This window comes from Syngnathus typhle, linkage group LG12 (genome assembly GCF_033458585.1).
Source record: "Syngnathus typhle isolate RoL2023-S1 ecotype Sweden linkage group LG12, RoL_Styp_1.0, whole genome shotgun sequence".
NCBI lineage: Eukaryota > Metazoa > Chordata > Actinopteri > Syngnathiformes > Syngnathidae > Syngnathus > Syngnathus typhle.
Genome location: NC_083749.1, coordinates 2,154,533 through 2,174,358, shown reverse-complemented (window position 1 = coordinate 2,174,358; position 19,826 = coordinate 2,154,533). Strand labels below are relative to the sequence as shown.

The window sequence follows — 19,826 nt, the reverse complement described above, 5'->3', positions numbered from 1 at the left end:
ACGATAAACAACAACGACTGCGCGCTGTTTACAGACCCGCTGTGCAGCTCCCGTATTTACCGATCCAATTAACCCACATTCCTTCGACGCGCGGGGCCCGCTCGAAGACGGCAAAACAAAGTCAAACTTTGCCATCTCGCGAGCGCCGAGGCGAGTACGATCGCATATTTGAATTGGAAATCGGGTAAAGCGACAATAACAAGCCGGCGCGCTCGCCGGGAAGGCACGAAGAGGGTTAAATGAACAAAGCCTTGAAAAAGGAGTACAATTCTCCAGCTCCTGCCCCAATCCTCGCGCTTACCCCCACAAAGTCGAGAAGAAAAAAGGGAAAATAGCATCATGCATATCATTCATTAGCAGCAAATAAAAGAAATTCTCTCTAATAGTGCCCCCAAATCCCCGAGCTCGGCGCACCGCGGCGCCGGGAAACTCAAGAAAATGGGGGAGAGAAGGAGGGAGAAAGAGAGAGAGGTACAAAAAGGAAGCCGTCTCCCTCAAGTGCTTGTTAGGCCCAAATTATGATGGCGATGAATAATTTTGAAAAAAATAAATAAGCAAATAAATAAATAAATAAATAAAAGACGAGAAAACATTTATAGATCTAAGTATTATCAGAGGAGCCGCGGGTCTCTTGCCAAGCTCTCTGGGCCCGTTTGAAATCTGCCTTTGTTTTTCACTTTCATCTTTAACTGCTAACCTACCCATCACTTCACCTGATTGCCCCGCCCCCTCGCTCACCCGCTTCCTCCTTTGAAAACTTACTCGCGAGGTGCGCCGAGCGCTGCCCGCTCGCTCTAAGTGGTAATCATAATCGCGTCATCATCATCATCATCATCATCATCATCATCATCATCATCATCATCGCCCTCCTCTGCATTGTTAGTCGTTTGCTGTTCTTTCACAACAATCATTAACAGGCGGCGCAGGCGGGGGTAGGAGGGGGCGAGGAGGCGGCGGGATGCGAGGAGAGGCGAGCGAGCCATCGAGGAGGAAGAAAGATGAGCGGAAGCGTCATTTCTCATTATTTGCTCTCCTCCTCGCTAATTTACTTTTTCCTTCCATCCGATAACATACAATATATGGATTTTCATACTGGGACCATTAGCACGTGAGCTTTGCAGCCTCCAGCGTGCAAGCCCGGGCCTCATCCCAACGTCCCTTCCCTGCTGTAGCTCACCCCCCCCCCCCCTTCTTTCTTTCCCGCCATCCTTCCCTCACCTCTTTTGCTCCCCGAGCCCCCGAGTGGCTCGCCCGATTCTGTTTCATCACACATCAAACACGCTTGCCGCTCTCCACGCGGGCAGGACCCAGGGACCGCAACATCTGCACGGGGAGACGTGCGGGGAAGGGGGGGGACTTTGGCCTCTGAGGAGGACGAGGCATGCCACGAGCAGATGTCACCGGGACCTGAACAGCAGGCTCGGGGAGGGAGGGAGGGGGGGCGCCGCAGGGAAAGAGCCCGGGCGAGGGAGCCACCCCTGCGGCCCGGCCTGGGGAAGGAGGCGAGCTGAAGCTTCCCAACGCTTCACCTCTGCACACCTCGCCACGCGGCGGCTCGCGCACGCTTGACAGTCCAACAAGATAATTAGCCGGCTCGGTGCTAATAACCTAATCATGACTTGTCTGTGTGTGTGTTTTTTTTTCCTTCCATTTCAAAACGCGTGTCCTCTACAAGCACTCCCCCGAGTCCTGACGGGGAGGCGAGGTGAGCAATTACCTTTGTCTGGCAAGTCCCAGTGGCAGGAGGAGATCCGGCTCTGATCCGGACCAAAGCAAAGACATTTTTTTTTTCTTCTAATGGCGAGAGAGAAGCTGCTCTTTGGAGAGGGTCACGCTTGCTCTCACATCCATTAACACCGGAGGTATTTCATCACCTTCTGGCAGACGGGAGCCGCCGAGAAGGGAGCGTGATCGCCGAGCGCAGATGCCGACGCTCCCCCGGTTATCCCACGCGGCAATCGGGAGCGTCCGCTTGTCAATGAGTCATCAAAGGGGCTTGTTTGAGAACAGCTGTTGACGTCGGTTCACTGCCACCAGCATTAACCCCCATTGAAAAGTGATTCCCCCCCCCCCTTCTTCCTGAATTGCTAATGGTCCCCTCATCTGCATGGAGAACATTTCAAAGGTCGTAGGTCCTAATGCGACGTGTCATAGGAATGTAGGAAGAGGTACAGAAGCCTGCGCTCCCGCACCACCAGACTCTCAAACAGCTTCATACTCCAGGCTGTTAGGATCCTGAACTCGCTCCCCCGTTCTGCGTAGCGTCCTGTACTTTTACTGTCTGTACTGTCGGTATGCACACTGGCTCTTATTTGTTGTGTTATCTGTTGATTTATTATTTATTATTACTCTCATTATTTATTGTTTGTGCCTTTTTGTTTATGATGTTTTTTACTTTTGCGCTATGCTTGCTGGCTCCGTTTTGCTCCTCTTATTTATTGTGTTTATTATTTATTCATCACTCTTACTATTGATTGTTTGAATTTTTGCCTTCTTGTTTTTATATTGTGTCGCGTACTTGTATGTCTATCGTGTTATGTGTCTCGTCACCGTGGGATAGAGAAAAACGTAATTTCGGTCTCTTTGTGTGTTGTGACATGTGGAGAGATTGACAATAAAGCTGACTTTGACTTTGACTTTAGTAGTTCTCGTCTTTTAATAGCGTAGGTCAACAAATTATTAGCGTAATCGTCCTATTTTTGAATTAATGGCAACAGGTGCATGATCTATTTAGGGACAGTGGTGGAGTTAGAGGGGGGGACAACAGGGGCACTGCCCTCGTTGAAATATGCTTGGATCATCCTTTTATCTGGATGAAACAACGGGGGTGAAATTCAGCATTTTTGGGTCAAATATAAATTTTTGACAATGATAAATAGTGATGAATCCCTAAATTGGACTGACACAAAAAAATTGAACAGAAAATGTCGACTTCCTTTTCTGAAATGCCACGAAAACATCAACGGAGAAAAGCTGCTCCTTGCCATGAAGCCGCCATGACAATTTAAAGGCTCGTGTTTTGGCTTTGTGGAGTTCGACAGCTGCCGTGTCGTCATCTTTATTCTTCAGGTCGCTGGGAGCCAAACAGCTGTTTGGCGTGTCTCGTTCAATTGCCGCTACGCAGGTGACGGAAAGATTCGAGATGCCAAACTGCTTTAAACTGATCGTATAAGCCGCAGTGCACCAGCCAAGGACTCGACAAATTATTTTCGAATGTGCTATGGGGGTTGTTAGCGTGGCGCAACCAAACTTGTCTATAAATTAAATCTCAGAATGAATAAAACATCCCGACTTGATGTCAGGGATTTTTTTTAACTCCGCAGACGAGAGACAATTAATTGCTGGAGCCAGCAACAATATTTCCGGCAGAGCAAATGAATCGCTGGCAAGAAGGCGGTCGACGTTATTAGACGAGCCCGACGCGTTGCTTTCGTTGACGGCAAAGTCGGCGCGCTTTATCACAGCGCGAGTAATGAGCGCTAACTTGCTAGCATCTGGGGGGGGGGGAGCGAGCGCTGTACAACAACCTCCATGCATTTTTGATCAAGCGTGTTGATATTTGCCCGTTGGTTTGATTTGCATCCCGAACGCGAAGACTTGTCCGGGGCTAAACGCTCTGCGCCGCTGGAATGGAGAAGGCTGCAACTGTCCGGCTATTTATTTGACGGAGGATAAAGCTAATGGATTCCGGTGTCAAGCTCAAAAGGTTTGCCGGTCAGGCTTGTTTGAATTTTGGTGCACTTTGAAGCAACTTACTGTAGTTAGGATGATTTTTTTTTTTTTTTTTTCCTTTCCTCGCCCCACTCGTGTACATAACAATGGTCTTTTCTGCTGAGCTGGTCGACGGGTAAAATAAGGCTCAGCGACTATGCAAGCAGTTTTACAGGAAGAGAAGAAAAATGACGACAGATGCCGAAATAAAAGGGCGCAGCCCGGGCAAAGACAAATGAGACAGAGTGGAATGTCTAATGTGGAACGCTCCTAAGGTTGCGCAACTTTGAACTCGAGCAGTACGGCGTCAATTACAAGAGGGGGGTGCACGCTTATGCAAACGTATGTTGGTTTATTTTTAACTTAACCTCTTAAAATACTTTTTAAATTAGATTATATAGTGCTCAATACATATTGGTTTAAAATATTTCGATTTATTTTTTTTTTTTTAAATTGGGTTATATAGGGCACAATACTGGTTTAAAATATTTTGAAATCATTTTAAGTCCAAAAAATATTTGTAAGACGTTTTTGTCTTTCACTCAAACACACAAGTTAGGATTTTTTTTTTTTTTGACAAATGACAAAGTATCACCCCTCGTTGTCTATTTATATGCAGCGCTGAATATTCTCAATCAATCTCAATTAGCAGCCGTTGCTTTCAATTATCTTTGCGGACCGCGGGCGGCGATAAAAGGCTGAATCTCAACGACGGCACGTCATCCCGGCGGATTGACGGGCCGGCTTCCACCTCCATCAAGGTGCAGAGTCCGGGGCGGCCGATTCCCGCTGTCTCGGATTTGTCGTAATTGACAGGTGCGGGCGAGACCCGCTGGGGTCCTGATGGAGCGCCGCGCCATTTATGCAGATTAACACGTCAAGAGTACAAATGAATAAATAAACCGGGAAGCCGAATCAGGCGTTTAGCCTGAGGGGATGCCATCGTTAGTAGATTAAACAAAGTGACTAATCAGAAAAACAATCGGCTACTGAAGTAGAGGAAGTCAAAAGCTGCCAAAGCCTGAGGGTAAAGAGCTAAGTCGTTGTAATTATTGAGCTAGCGCAAAAACAAAGACGTGAATTGGTAATCAGCGGAATGGTGACAGATGATGTTTTTGCCCGCTATTTTGCATGGTGACAAGGAGGCTTGGCTGTTTTGATCAAAGACAGCCGCCTTGTCTTGCCACATTTTTCACATGTTGACATGCGGGGCGGAATCGCGTGATGTCGATTTTCAATTTCACCACTACAAATGAGCCACGGGGACGGACGGGATCGCCGCTAAGCCCCAAATTCCCTCGGCTGCCACCTCAGGTAGACGCCTTGGGGGGGGGATACTTTGGGTCAGTCGGCGGCGAACGGATGGAGAACAAACGAGGACCCGTGCGGGCGGCGTTTTCCACACAAAAAAGTCAATCATGTGAGAAAACAGATGTTTTTTTAACTTTGGAATAAAACTCTTAAGATTGAATACAATGTACCGTATTTTCCGGACTATAAGGCGCACCTAAAAACCTAAAATTTTCTGAAAAGCCGACAGTGCGCCTTATAGTCCAGTGCGCCTTATATATGGACCAAATTCCTAAATTTAAACTGGCCCGAAGCATTGTGTCATGAAATCAATCATAAGTGGCCCGCTGAAGACTATGAATCATGAATCAAAAAGACTATGGACCATTATTTTGTGATTATAAAGTAATTTGTTGCGTCTGAAGTTGAAATAAAAAAGATAAAATGGAGAATGATTTGGATTAAAAATCTGACATGATGCATTAAGGGTGCGCCTTATAGTCTAGTGCGCCCTATATAAGGACAAAGTTTTAAAATGGGCCATTCATTGAAGGTGCGCCTTATAGTCCGGTGCGCCTTATAGCCCGGAAAATACGGTAACTGTTAATTTTGTCCAGAATGGCCAAAAAGGCCAAACGTCAGAAAACTGCGATTACCGTCATCGATTTGGTGACCGTTAATTCCGATTCAATCAAAAAAAAAATAATCAGCCAGTGGCTATCAGAATTCCTCCAGACTTGAATGTGATACCGCGCCACGGGCCGAACCCGGTGGATTGATTTTTTATTTTTTTTCCCCCGCTCTGTGTTTACTCCTCATCCGCACACTTTCCCAGCTGCTTGGAGAGCATCATTTGCCCCGAGGCGATCGTCGAAGCTCAGCTTGTTCCACTCTTTGATCATCGTTCAGCCAGCGGATTAACATATGCACGCTCTCTTCCTTGCTTTTGTCGCCGAGCTTGCTAATAAATCTACGGCCTTCCTCCTCCGTCTTTCCCTCCCCTCCCTCGCCGCGGTACGGGAAGAGCCATGAATCAATCAGGCCGCTTTACGCCTCGTGTCCGACACGGATGCAAATCACGGAGGGATAAAGCTCTGCTTATTAAAAGCCGACGCCTGACTCATTACGGGGCGCCGCCGCGAGTTGCCTGTCGCCAAGATGAACAGCAGGTAGGGCGCCGCGGATGAAACAGACGCTTTTACCCAATTCGACAAGGGGGAAAATATTGTCTCAATAGAGAGCAAAAGGCCTCGTGTAGCTTTTGCAAAGCTAAAATAAATTGAAATTTTAATGGAGGTGATTACTGGAGCGTCGTGGGAGGTTCCGCTCTGGACCTGACCTTGATTAGCAGAAGATGTATGATGTTCGTTTTTTTATTTTATTTTACAAAGGGTCAGGATTGCGGGATTTGACACCGACTTTGTAAGTAGGACACTAGAAAAATGTGAGCTAGAAAAAAAGAGAATGTGTGTGTGTTTCCAGGCAGACAGGTGACTTTTTTTTTTCCCCCTCCATTCTAAGCATCCTATGTGGTTTCTCTAATGGCCACGGTTGAAACGCAGCCTCACTACTCCCCATCGCCTTTTTTATTTATCACCACCTAATTATAGCAGCGTGTCAGCTAACCAGCTCTTTGCCCTAAATGCCATAATGTCCTCGTGGCCGAGACTCCTCCTGTAAAACGTTACCGCGCGTCGTATTGATTTAGCAGCGCGGCGGTCGGTTCGGTTTCTAAAATACCTGAACTCGGCGGGGACTCAACTGGTCGATGCTGATTAGATTTGGAAACAATTTAGACCGGCTAAGAGCGGGTCTACGTTGCGGCGCAGGTGGCGATTGGTCACTTTGGGAAATAAAAGTTGTTAAAGTGCACTTGTTGCCCCTTCGTCCGTTTGGGATGCGAAGGACGAAGCGGAGCGAATCAAAAAATAGCCTAACAACACAAGTTCAGGACAGCGGGGATGAGGGGGGGGGAGGTGGGGCGAGACGCAAGCGGGCCTGCCAGGTGCCAGAGCTGAGGCCCTATTAAAAAAAAACGCAGCCCGGCTCGTCGGACAGGATCCCTCGTCTCACCTCGGGAAAAACAACAACCCCGCTCACCCTGACAGAGAGACAATCAGCCGCGTGCTACTCGGGGTGAGCTCGCGGTGACCCGGCGTGCCGACACGAGGCCGCCTCCACACACTGATGAGCGCTTTGGCAGACATCAAACGTCGGGGCGGCGCACCCCGCTACGACCTGCCAGCGCCACCTTGTCTCCCGCTATCCGCTTTCATTTGAGGTTGATGCGGGCAGACACATCGGCAAATATCGATCACGCCACGTAAAACCCTCCCGGCGGGTTTTCGGAGGTGATTACAAGAACCGGATGATGCGGAGCCCGTAGGCGTGCGTGTGTGTGTGTGTGTGTGTACACATCGGGGTGTTTTCATAACCCACCTGTCAGACAGGCCGAGGAAAGCAGAGCCGCATTGTTTGGTTCAAGTCTCTCCAATCATCTGCGGAAGAGAGACATCTCGCAAGGAACACCCGGGCAGACAGGCGGCTACGCTGCAACACACAAAAACAATACACAACACGGAATAATGCATGTGCGACCCAATCATCGGAATTCAAATGATTTCAACCCCCGCCTGCCAGCCTGCCTCGTGCGGAGGCCTCGCAACTCACCCGACAGGACGGGAAGCATTCAAAAGCTTCGCATTAGGAACGGCCCCTTGTTAATTAAGCCAGCGGGGTGCCGCTTTTAATTTTTTTTTTTTTTTTGACAGGGGCTGCCGAGGCGGATTTCTCCGCTGACCTGGGCCCAGCGGGGATAGCGACTGTGTGGCTTTGAGGTGGTATTGATAGGAGGGTGAGGGGGGGGGTATGGGTGACGGCTACAAGGAGGGAAGGGGGGGGCGCTGGCTTCATGCCGACAGCTAGGCCTGCCGCGTCTGCGCGCCCGCTTTGAAGTGTCACCTTGAGGGAAGAGCCGATGGCCGGGAAGCCGGGAGGGCGGGCGGGAGAGGAGTGGCTGGCACGCTTGGCATCGCCAGACACGCCGCTTTAATATTGCATGGCCTCCCGTCCATCTCTCCACACACTTAGGACATTCCTTCTGCTTGATTTAGTTTGAAAGTAAATCTTTGTTGTTGGACGGGAGGGGGGTGTCCACCCTCCTCCTCCCTCCAGCCCCGCCTCTCGCCACGGAGCAGTTCAACACCTGTGCTGGTTTTGTGCCTGAACAAATGTCAAGTTCTGCAGAAGTTGAGCAAGCTGCTGCATATTATGGCGGCTGACAGCGTCGCCTTGCGCCTGCCACATGGCCGCTTCAGCCCGTGACAGGAAGGTTTTTCCTGCCCGTGCATATACTACAGGGACCGGACTTAGAAATTGTGGCTGATCTAAATTGGGCAAAAATAATAATAATCATTTACTCTTTAAATAAAGTTGCAACAACCATAGACGACCAAAATATTCATTTGGCCAAAATGAACAGTCTGTGTGGCATTTTCACAAAACTTTTTCAATTTTTAAAATGTAATGAAATATTTACATCGTCTCTTTTTAATTATGTTGAGCAATGATTTTTTTTTTTTTTTTTTTTTCCACTGCGGTCCATTGTAAACATTAGTGGAAATCTATTGTGGTTTCGATTCAACCCTGCTACTGAGAAAACACAAAAAGAAAAAAAAAAAAACTTTCAATTCACGCTCATCACGTCGACTGCACTTAAAATTCCCTTTTCCGCTTTACATTGTGACAATCTAACATGGCGGTGAGCTTGAGGGGGAGTTTATCTTTACAGTCCGCTGATATGCGGTGTTCCTGAAGTGAGGATACAGCATTTAAAGGGAAGAAGAGAAAAAAAAAAAAAAAGAAAAACAATCACACTGCTGCATCCGCTTGAACAAGCGGCCCAGTTCACAAATAGCAGTTTTAACTCCCTGATTAGCACTGACATCTGCAGCCTTTCATCTTTTCCTCCATCTTGTTTTTTTAATCACATTAACCCAAACGGGCATCCTTTAATGGCCTCTTTTTTTATTTATTTATTTTTTGGGGGAAAAGCTGAAAGAGGAGAGATAATTAAAATAATTAAACCGCTGGGAACGCACTGTGCACGCTCGCCTCTCCAGCTTGCGTCTTTTCTTCTCGCTTTAACTTTGAATTTTGCTTACTCAAGAGAGAGGCACTCTCATCATCTTCACTTAAATGCATTCAGTTGACTCTCGGAGGTCCAATTGTTTTTTGTAATTTTTTTTTTTCTTCTTCTTCCCCCACCTCCTCAAGCGCTCAACCCCTCCCTCCAATGCCGACGGCTAACGTAAGACCCGATCTTATAGGTTCAAGGCCGTCACATCAAAATGAAAAAGGAGGGAGGTCGGTCAGACGGTTTTTCTAAACAGCATTTATACGCAATTTTTTTTTTCTTCACTCTTCATGTTTTGTACGAGCCTGAAGATTAAAAATGGGAGAAAGTGTGTGTTTTGCTCCAATGATTATTTATTCATGAACTTTTAAGCTTTTAATGAGGACAAATGAAGCCGTTTTCCAGCGCGTCAGTATGTAGTATGCTTACCACAAATATTCCCGTTTAGCATTTTCTTTTTTTGCGCCGGCTGCCCGTGAGGAATAAAAACAAACATTTCAATACGCGGCATGTTGGAGGGGATCACTTTAACTTGAGCTTGCGTTCGTATACAACTCTGATGATTTATTAATTGCCAGTAATATTTTTAATTAAAGATAGATTAGGATCATTTTAATGGTTGACCACAGCCATGGATGGTAAAAAAGAAAATTCCAACAATGTCAAGAAAATTTGCTACTCGATAACCTCCTGAACCTAACAAAAATATTCTGTCATATTAATTATTTAAGCTTATGTAACTAATTCCTAATCATGTAACTTCTACACAGCGAGGAAGAAAAAGTAGGTTACATCGGGACGCCTGATTTATATTTTGCAGCAAAGGTGTACATACAGAATATTCCATAATATAATCACACATCTTCAGAGGAATTCAAAACTTTCCTCGCTGTCAAAAAGAATGGGATGAATTCTCGCATTAGGGTTTTACCAGCGACGCCCTCCGTGTAGCTCATCCCCAACTTTACACAAGTTGGATGTCTTTTTCAACACCTCATATAAGCGTATTTTCATTTCATTCAGATCATTTTCACAGGGCTTCATTTCAAGTTGGCACTCACTAAAAAGGAAAAAAATCCCTTTGCTGGCAGTACTTAAGATTTATATTTAAATTTTCATGGAATCTTTGAGAACAGTGAGGAGCAATTTCACATTTGCACTGACATCTAATTTCTCAAGTCGTGTCTGAAAGCACAAATTGCCACGGATTCCCTATGTGCCCAATTATCCTGCATCAATTTTCTTGACCTGGTGGAATGCTGGTAAATTAATCATAGCACTTTTTTGGACTCTCATAAAACACATATGCAGGCGTTTGATAAAGTAATCATACTTGGTTGTGCTCACAGAAAAAAATATTTATATTTCATCTCAATAGCAGAATGAGGCCTAATTGGGATTTGGGAGCTTGGTTTAAAAAAAAATAATGATGTTAATGAAGAAAATGGGGAAAGCAAGAGAAGGGAAAACACACCAACGCATATACTAGATCATATTTGAAGATGGAATGTTTTAATTGAAATATAACTGCTTTTTTATCTTTCTTTTCTGACCTATTACTGGTGTGTGGTTTTTTTTGCACAGGGGTCAGAGGTACAATTACGGCCTATTAATACAATTAATCATGTTGAATATTCATTTTAGTATCAATGCAGATTTATATAATTATCAATAATTATGAGATCAACATCATCATATATATATAATACTTAAATGGTCTAACCTGTTGAGCCGGTCAATCCAGTCCATGATTATTGGAGCTACAGTGCCCTCTGCTGGACATAAGGAAAAACAACAAGCGTTAACGTGGGAGGAGGACAGTGAAATAAAAAATGCCACTGGAAATTTCCTCTCGAAAAACAAATGGTCTAGTGTCTTCCAAATATATGATTTCTGACATTTTAGAGAATCTGCATTGTATATAATCCCTCCGCATTTTTTTGTAAACACAGAGGTACGTCAAATCAAGTGCCGTACTGTCACGGTTGAATCCTTGTCAGAAATGTAAACAAAACCTAGTAAAGCCGGTTAAACATTGTCTTATTTACCAATTGGGTGACCTATAAACCAGTATTTACACGTTTTGGAGCTTCAAATCTCACCTTTGGCCTTCGTGAGGAGTTTGTTTGTTCTCCTCAAACACTTCCAAAACTTGCCCCAAATGTCATTATGACAGATTGTGGCTACCTGCCAGTGCTAGTGCCCTGTGATTGGCTGGACGTTTGGTCTCCAGCCAATGGATGGATGTCTTACTAAAATATTTTTCATTTGTTTATACGGCAGAAGAGTGTCGCAGGTGCACCTAATGAGCATAAGGACAAAAGAGTCAATATTGTAGTGCAAAACATTGAAGACGACCTTTATTGTTCACAGTTAAACACAAGCCACTGCTTTAGGAACTTCTTGTTTTTTGCCATGTCACCCATTGGAGAGTCCTGCTTTCTTCAGTTTGTGCAGATTGTACCTTCTGTTTTAGGCTGCTGTATAGACTACGGTTGGCAATTAAAGTGGATTGTTGAACATGCTAATGATAGCGCGGCAGAAGAACGTGACAGCAGATCCTGGTGGACAACAGGATCCAGAAAGAAGTTATTTGTGCAGCGCTTTGGTGCCAAAGTGAGAGGGGAGGAACAGAATGCGCATTTTGTCACACTAAATATGAAGAATATGATGGAGCAATGCTTAGCTTACCAAGCTGTTTATTGTGTCATCTTTAATCCAATTTGTGTGAGCATCCGTGATGAATGGATAAATAAAAGAGTAAAAACAGGTCCCAATGTGCTGCTGTTTGTTTAAAAAAAAAGGCATAAATAGTCATTCATTTCAAACACTTTGCAAATTTTCCAGCTCACAGTTTGCTCATGTTTTCTCAAAGCGTCATCGTCGCAACCGAGTTCACGTTCGGAATCTCTGGTGCCGATGTATAGTTTTTTTCTTGTGGATGAATTGATTTAAGAAAACAAAAAAGTAAGGGGAGTATCCTGTTGTCCACTCAGAGGAATGGAGCAAATAATACTGACTTTCAAAGAGTTGCTGACCAATTACTTTGACCTATTTGTAAATCCTTTAAAACGTTAGCTTTGGACTTGCCGGCGGCTATGTCGCGTTTCCTAACTGTGCTCATGATGCGTTTCGTTGTAGTCCATGATCTTAAGCTGTTGCTGCCGGGGCCGCCCGGTCCCCAAGGAGCCCCGCCCTATCTTCCTGCGGGGGCTTTCATGACCGGGGACCTGCTGTTTGGACTCCGAGGAAGTCTTGGCAGGTCGGGCGAGAGGAGCGGCCGGGCTCGGGGTCGCAGTCGGGGGGGGCGCCAGGCTGAGGCGGGCGCCAGGACCCGGCGGCTCTGCGGGCGGCTCAGCCTTCAACGGCTGCTCGTCCTCTTCCTCCTCCTCGCCGCATTGACTCTCGCTTTTGTTGCGAAAGAGCTCGCGCGCCCTCATGCCGAGGAAGCTCTTGGCACTGGGGTAGGATCCCACGGTGAGGGGGGCGTCGGATGCCGTCAGCGTTGCCAGCGAGTTGGTGCGGGGGCAGGACAGGGGGAGGTCCGCCATTAGAGACGGGCCGCGCTGCTTGCTGCCGTTGACCGAGTTGGCGGTGCTCTTGGAAGATTTGCTCGCCTTGAGATGCCCTGCTAATAAAGTGCTGCCGTTGCCGCAGTGGGAGTCTCGTGGTGGTCGACCGTCCATCTCCTCGTTGGTGCTAGTTTTACTTGGTCCGTCGGGCACCAGGATGCTGCTGAGGAGGAGGAAGAGGGATTTTAAATAAATCAAAATAATTGATATTGTAATTAATTATACATATTACAGCCACACTGACAAACCTGGAATGGGCAGGGGCGTGTCGGTCAGCTTTCAGCCCCAGCGGCAAGCTAGCTGGAACTTCCATCTCGACTTTGCTGTACAGTTGCAGGATTTCGGTCTGCAGCAGCTGGGCGATTCTCTTCTGAGCCTGGTACCTGCTGTCGGAGGCCTGCAGCTCTGCCCTGGTGTGGAAAAAGATGTGAAATAAAAGAAAGTAGAAGTTACCCCTTTACGAACTCACTTTGCTTGACATTTGACATCCTCAAGAAACTTCTTCTGTTCTGCAATGAGGTGTTCCTTCTTGGAGAGGAGCGTCTCCAGCTCAGCCGCTCTCTGATGCGCTGCCTCCAGTTTCTGGCCCTGGACCAGCAGGTTCTGTCTCAGAGTCTCCACCTCCTTCCTGTAGGACACTTGCAGCATCTGGGCCTCGTGGCTGCTGGGTCGCTGCACATGGTAGGAATTGGCGATCAATGCCATGTGAGTATTCTTTTCATCGTTTCAGAAGGCATCTTGGCAGCATACCTTGGTATTATCTGCGCCTGCAAACTTCAGTTCCTGCATGGAGAGTTTGTGTGCCTCCCCAAGGAGCAGCAGCTGTTTGTTCAGGAAGCTCATTTGCTGCTGGGTGCCCTCACTGTTGCGTAACTGAAGGATGCATGACCCACCCCCCCCCCCCAAAAAAAACAAAAATTAAATTGAAATTGCCATTTCCCAAAGCCTACAATGTTTACCTTGATGGTCATCTGTTTGAGCAGGTGGCCAGTGTGACACACTTTGTTATTCGCCCCCTGAAGCTCCGCCTCTAATTCGCCCATCCTTTTCTGACACTCTTGTAACTTGCTCTGCAAACATGAACAAAAATAAATTCTAAAGATCATCAGACAAAAATCTGAATCGCAACAACGTCACGATGTACCTGCAGCTCCTGGTTCTTGGTGTAGTAGTCGTCCCGCCCTTGCTGCAGCTGTCGGATCTGACTGTGCAGACGGGTCACCACCGTCTCGCGGTCGTCCCACAGCTGCCTGTAGCGCTGCTGCTCCACCTGGAGACTCTCCCTCAGGGACGAGATGTCCACACTCTGCAGGTTCAGCTGGTCCTTCTGCAGAAATGTACGCAAACTAAATCCTAAAAGGGCACGTTTCATTTCGTCCCCGAGCCGGACGACGTGACAGGTGCGCACCCACCATGGCGTTATTCTGCTCTTCCAGCGCGGTGGAGTTGATGATGCGTCGCAGGAGGCGCCTGTTGCGGACGGCGTGCTGCTCTCGCTTGTAGCGCTCGTAAAGCAGCTGGTTGTGCAGCAGGAGCAGCTGGCTGCGCAGCGTGTGGAGCTCGTCGGATGGAGCCGACCCTGAGGAGAGCGGCGGAAACTCATTTTGTCTTTCATTGTTCAAGCGAGCGAGTGGGAGAGCGATTTACCTCCAAAGTGCGTCCAGTCAGCTGACTTACTTGGCAAAGGTAACCTGGAGGCGAAAGCAAAGTTTGTCTCGTCATCTCGACACAAATCTCTCAAGCAAACAAAGTCCGACCTCTTGAGGACTTTATCGTGGGCGTCGCTCCCCTGCTGAACAAGGCGATCCAGCACCTCCAGTGGTGAAGCGGTCATAAGCCCCTCCTCCTCACCGTCCTCCAGCCCCTCTTCCCGTCCCGAGAGGCTCTCCAGCGCCGCTTTGTGGACGGCCTCCGATGTCTTCTGATGGATGTAAAGCGAGGCCGCCCTGGGCAGAGCGAGGTCAAAGAACACCTCGTACGGCACCGGCGCCGGGGTCTTGCCGCAGGGGCTTGGAGAGAACATGGCAAACTTCCCCGCTTCTTCTTCTGGGGCCGAGGGGCTCCGGTGGAGGTGGTGATCGATAGGGGTGAAACCTGACAGGAAGGGCCAGGACTGATTGAGGCCGCCGGCTGAACTCCGGCTGTCTCCCCCTCCCTGTTCGCTGCCAACGTCACTGGCGCTGGTGTTATTCTCCGCTTTGTCCGGCGTAGACACCGCGTGGTGTAGGTCCAGGATGGCCCCGCCCGCTTGGCTGTTGGTGACGATCTTGTCTTGCGTCTGACAGCCGGTCAGCGTCTCGGTGGTGCGGTAGAAAGGGGAGTCGAATCCCCTCAAGCCTGAAAGCTCCTGCTTGTCCTCTGTGATCTTGAGCAGCTCCTCAGTGATAGCCGCTACGAAAGAGAAGAGTGAGGGGGAAAAAGTAGGATTAGGCGCCAAACGTCCCACACATTTGGGGTTTGTGATCCTCCGAAAAAACAAATAATTGCCTTCTCACCCTCCTCTTTTTCTTTTTCCGTTCTCAGCTGAAGCTCCAACTCTTGTTTCTTCATGAAAACCGACAGCTCGGTCAACGTCATGGACACGCTCGCCGCGTCTGCGGCATCTAATCAAATGCGTCCATCATGACTAAACTTGGCAACGTACGAGTTTGCTCCATGGGAACACACCTCTGTTGGTCGGGCCGCTTTTCTCAGAGTCTTTCACGGGTTCCTGTCTCACCAGTGTTGGTTTCCCGCTGTCGCCGTGTCTGCGTTCCTGAAAAGTCATACGTGTTGTTTTTGAATATGGTCAAGTCTATTTATGTATGTGGCTTACTTTTCTGGGTGGACTGGAGGGGACCGTGTTGGCCGGAAGGGAGACGATGGGAAAGTCATCCGACAGGGTGGGGGGCGGTGATGAAGTGGCTGGAGTACTGGAGGCAGATGTTCCTTTCCCTCCTGGGCACCAGAAAGAAAAAAAAATCAGGAAAATTGTTTTCTTTCAAATCAAACTCAGAGAAGTCACCGGAAGTGCAGTGGAAGCGGCTGGGAAGGTGTGAGGCACTGTGGGAGAGCTCAAAGTTGGGCGACATGCCCCTGGATGAAGGGGGCGTGGCCATGCCACACAAAGAGGAGGGGCTCCACAGTGGGTCCTTCCCGCCATTGGAGGCGTTAGCTTCACAGCTGGAGTTCTGTTGGGGTTAAAAAAAATGTGGGAACAGCCTCTAGGTTGGCATCCCCCCCAAAAAATAGATCTTACCTGCCGTTTGGTGGTCTGTGGGCTACGGTTGTTGGACTGTGTCCCTGAGGGGGGGGGCAAAGACAGGGGCGGAGGCAGCGGCTGCCGTGGAGTGGAGAACGGAGTGGATGAAGAGCTTCCTGTTGTCGACAAGGCAAAGCGTTCAGATTTTTTTTTTTCAAATTTGTCATCAGAATTTCGAACAAACCATAGCTGCTGTAGAGGTCCGTGTAAGGGCTGGAAGTGCAGTCTTGTGGTCGCAGATGGACTTGAGGGTAGAAGTTCTCAGGCATGGTGGCATATCCTTCCTCACAGGAGGCCTCCTTCGGGTCCAGAGACACTTTGGCACATTCAATGACGATATCGTGGATTTCATACTTTTTCCACCTGAAGCAAAAAAAATTAAAAATCACGATTCCGTCGCAAAGAGATGGACATGGCTGTGAAGCCTACCTGGTGGGGTCAAGCTCATGATCCTTGGTTCCCGTCACCAGTTCAGGGTGGATCCGGACGTGTTCAAGCATTGGCTGAGTAGAAAGCAATTTTGATGAATGTCCAAAAAAAAAAACATTTTGAAATAAATTTGTGGTCGTGGCTCACCTTGACCACTTCTTCAAATGTTTCCATGTTTTCCTTCATGCTATAGTGCGAGCGCAGGTAGGACACAAAGTTGCAAGGGTACATGCCGTACAGACGATGGAAGAGCGAATAGACGCTGGCATGGAGGTGGATCAAGTAAACCTCTGAAATGTGACCTGAATGGAAAAAAAAAAGAATCATCAAGAGCAACGTGGCAAGCAGAAGCCATCCAGATGGAAATGGAATCACTCACCGGGATTCTTGAGGTTCCAGGATGCCAAGCGGCCAAAAATGTCAAAGTACTCCCACAGGTGTTGTTTTCCCGCTTGAGGAATCATGGGAAGAAGCGTGATCAGCACCAGCACGCCAGTTATCAGCACCACCACATCCGTATCAGTCTGCCAAAGGGAATCGGATTTTTTGGAAATCTGCTCGGACTTCCACTCGGAGAAAAGTCTACCTTTAGGCATTTGAGCAGCGAGAGCAGAAGAGGGTATCGGGCAATCTTGTGGATCCAGGACGGCTGCTTGCGGATGACGTGGCCGAGCATGGTGAGGGTGGGCAGCCGACACGCCTGTTTGGTCATGCACTCGTTCATCTTGTCCAGAAGGTGCTGTGAGGGCCAAGTAGGAGGCGGTCAAATGAAGTTGCGCGAATGAATAGTCGACGTTTTGTCACCTTGTCGTGCGGCTCTCGGACTGCGCAGAGGATATGCATGGCCTCTGAGGAGTTTGTTTCTAAAAAGTAGTCCACCAGCCCGTTGAGCAGCACGGACCCTCGTTCTGCAAACGGGAGACACATTTTCACCCACCCACATACGAGCAGATGGATTTAAAAAATAAATAACCGACGATACCCGTGCTGAGTTGCTCATTAATAAGGCCTCTGATCTCTTCTAGCTGGTGGAGGTCGGAGGTCTCCAAGAGCGGGAGGAGGTCCCCCGTGCTCGGCTGCTCCCTCGCCATGGTGGCAGTGTTCTTGGTGGAAGCAGAGTCCTTCTAACGTCCTTCCTTCCTTCCTGCCTGGAGGACTCTCTTGGGGCCACCCACCAATTCAGTCTCCAGGCGCCTCTGGATCATGAAGGCAAATGAGTCAAAAGAAGATTCGGGTTGTAGACAAGCAGGCGTAAATGTATTTACTACAAGCAAGCAGGCGGAGAACGTATGAAAGGAAGGAAATGACTGTCATGGTCACTTTGAGGTGTGTAAGCAAGCAAGCAGCAGAAACAGGTCAGTGAAAGCAACAACAGACGCCCTCGCCGGGATCTCGGCCAGCCTGGGAATGCTCGGGAATACACAAAAGGTCCTTTATGCGGCACCGGGGCTTCCAGATTACATTTGGCCCCGTGCGAGCTGTGAGCAACAACCTCCCGAACAAACATCTCATATGGAGCACTGCTTTTTTGCTTTTAATAAAATAAGTATATTCAAATGGAGCTTGCTACAAGACAGTGCGGTTGTGCGGTATCTCACTTTGAACACAAGAGGGCACTGTGTAAAAGGGGTACAAACAATAGGTAGCGGACAAGGGCAAAATAAATGAAGACGAGCTGACAACAGGAGACTTTTATGTCATTATATCACCTCAAGATGATTTAGTCGTTGACAAGAATGAGCACCGGTTTATTTTCAAAAAACTGTGATAATCCGATTATATTTCACCATATATGAGCACTCGTACAGTTTCATCTCTCATTTAGATTGAGGAACACCTGTCACGAGGACACCTAAAATATCCCAGCAATGACGCAAGGCGAAAAATCGGACTGAGGTGCAGCAAACAAGAGTCTTAAAAATATTGACGTTCATCTTGAGAGCAATGCATAAGGCTCGTCTGCATGTTTTTCTCATGTCCCAAATCGTGTACGCGTGTGTGCACTGACCAATGTCTGCTCCTGCTGCTGCTGCTCCTGCTGCTGCTTGGCGTAAACAACTCGCAGAGAACAATGGCCAGGGCTGGGTTTACTTCATCCGATTATCCAAATATGTAGCTACCGTTACACCGCAAAGCGATCACAGCCTCAAACCCAACACCACACGGGGGGAAAGTTCCAGGAAATGCTTGAATGGGCAACCTCTGGAGAAAATCCATCATCGCGGCTCTTTACAAAAACAAGTCGGTCTCACCGCCGAGCGCTAACGTTAGCTGGCAGCAGCGTCCCGGACTCGTTCGGAATTTAATGTTGCCTGTCAGACATAGTAAATGATTGGAAAGCGAGCCGTGCAATCACCCGTTCATAACGCAAGGTGAATGCGTTGAGATTATTTTTGGACAATGAGTCTGGATGAGAATAATCGATGCTGTTTACCTGTTAGAGTAGCTTCACTCCACAGGGCGCCGCCATCTTGAACACCTCACAGCCCATCCCACAACAATCGGCTTCCGCTGAAAGGCTGCACGCAAACTAATCCCACAAGTTAGCGCCCTGAAATCTTCTCCGCTAAACCTGCCTAACTCATTCTCTATGAATCACTATGAATTAAATAGCTGACTGTAGTAAAGAATAGTCAAGGTGATTTTAATCCGGGCTCTATAAGAATGTTCACTGTTTTGCTAGCGCGTGATTGTTTGTCCCATCGGCTCGTTTGGCGGATGTCTGAACTTTGTGTGATGCGGTTTCGCGTGACCCACATGTTGACGGCGCACGCGCAGACACTTCATTGATGACGTCGTTCGGTGAAGAATTTGCTTTAACAAACCGACATCAAATAAATTAATTTTGTGAATATTTTGAATTTATATGCAGTGATGGGAAGTAACAAAGCACAAACACGGTACTCTGTGACTTTAGACTATGTTTTCAGTCATGCACTGTTAAAGGCACAATACCAACCTTGTCCACAAGATGTCGCACTTGTAGTTGTTTTGAGCCTCAATCTGACATTGCCGTTTATTCTTTCACGTTTCCAAAATATATACTATTAAATTTGTAATTGCATTTGACGAGCTAGTACTCGTGACCATATATTCTTCTTATCATAATAATAATAATTATTGCTATATTTATGCCACTTTATAATTCAAACCATGGCTTAGGAATTGCGCTCGTGAGGAAATCTGTCACCATTGATTATGATATTGTATTCTCCAGTAAATAGAATTAAAAGTCAATAAATATCTCCCAGACTGGTTTGGTGTGTGTATCTTTGGAGGTGCTATAGGTCTCATGTGACCCTGTTGCCATTTAAACCGCACGGAGATTTGAGTATCACATTGTCCAACGCAAAAATATATTTTTTTAAAAACAGTTTTAGAAGAAAACCCAACTTCTGTCTGCAGCTACTTGTGACTGTATTTCAGAGTTGAAATGAGCAATTTCCAA

General features: G+C 47.5%; 1 protein-coding gene and 1 long non-coding RNA gene across 3 annotated transcripts in view; both read right to left on the bottom strand.

Moving 5' to 3' along the window:
- LOC133163933 (uncharacterized) overlaps nucleotides 1-11,335 on the bottom strand; it is a 65,259-nt gene extending 53,924 nt beyond the window's left edge. Inside the window, exons 1-3 of the long non-coding RNA XR_009716473.1 lie at nucleotides 11,239-11,335; nucleotides 10,860-10,911; nucleotides 7,441-7,551 (exon numbers count right to left, since the gene is read on the bottom strand). This is a non-coding gene — a long non-coding RNA (uncharacterized LOC133163933). The remainder of the gene's footprint in view (nucleotides 1-7,440; nucleotides 7,552-10,859; nucleotides 10,912-11,238) is intronic.
- A 133-nt stretch (nucleotides 11,336-11,468) lies between these two features.
- On the bottom strand, nucleotides 11,469-19,103 carry tsc1b (TSC complex subunit 1b). Of its 2 annotated transcripts, none has more exons than XM_061293694.1 (22): nucleotides 18,813-19,103; nucleotides 17,361-17,574; nucleotides 17,183-17,286; nucleotides 16,965-17,117; nucleotides 16,758-16,902; nucleotides 16,526-16,680; nucleotides 16,379-16,452; nucleotides 16,134-16,312; nucleotides 15,947-16,065; nucleotides 15,713-15,878; nucleotides 15,524-15,645; nucleotides 15,376-15,463; nucleotides 15,204-15,311; nucleotides 14,466-15,099; nucleotides 14,356-14,399; nucleotides 14,121-14,287; nucleotides 13,853-14,035; nucleotides 13,668-13,778; nucleotides 13,459-13,581; nucleotides 13,178-13,380; nucleotides 12,957-13,118; nucleotides 11,469-12,871 (listed from the first exon to the last, which is right to left on the bottom strand). In XM_061293694.1, exons 2-22 carry the CDS (start codon nucleotides 17,467-17,469, stop codon nucleotides 12,247-12,249), a joined length of 3,774 nt encoding a protein of 1,257 aa, XP_061149678.1. In that variant the 5' UTR covers nucleotides 17,470-17,574; nucleotides 18,813-19,103; the 3' UTR covers nucleotides 11,469-12,246. The 2 variants fall into 2 exon arrangements, with proteins under 2 accessions (XP_061149678.1, XP_061149679.1); XM_061293695.1 differs by having other exon boundaries at nucleotides 11,469-12,868.
- Between the last annotated feature and the right edge of the window lie 723 nt (nucleotides 19,104-19,826).

Excerpts from the sequence above, each read along its gene's own strand:
- tsc1b (XM_061293694.1), bottom strand. The coding sequence starts at position 17,469 with ATGGCGAGGGAGCAGCCGAGCACGGGGGACCTCCTCCCGCTCTTGGAG. Across the intron at positions 15,464-15,523 it reads CCTCCAGTCCACCCAGAAAA|GAACGCAGACACGGCGACAG; the intron begins GTAAGCCACATA and ends ATGACTTTTCAG. Across the intron at positions 14,400-14,465 it reads CACGATAAAGTCCTCAAGAG|GTTACCTTTGCCAAGTAAGT; the intron begins GTCGGACTTTGT and ends TTTCGCCTCCAG.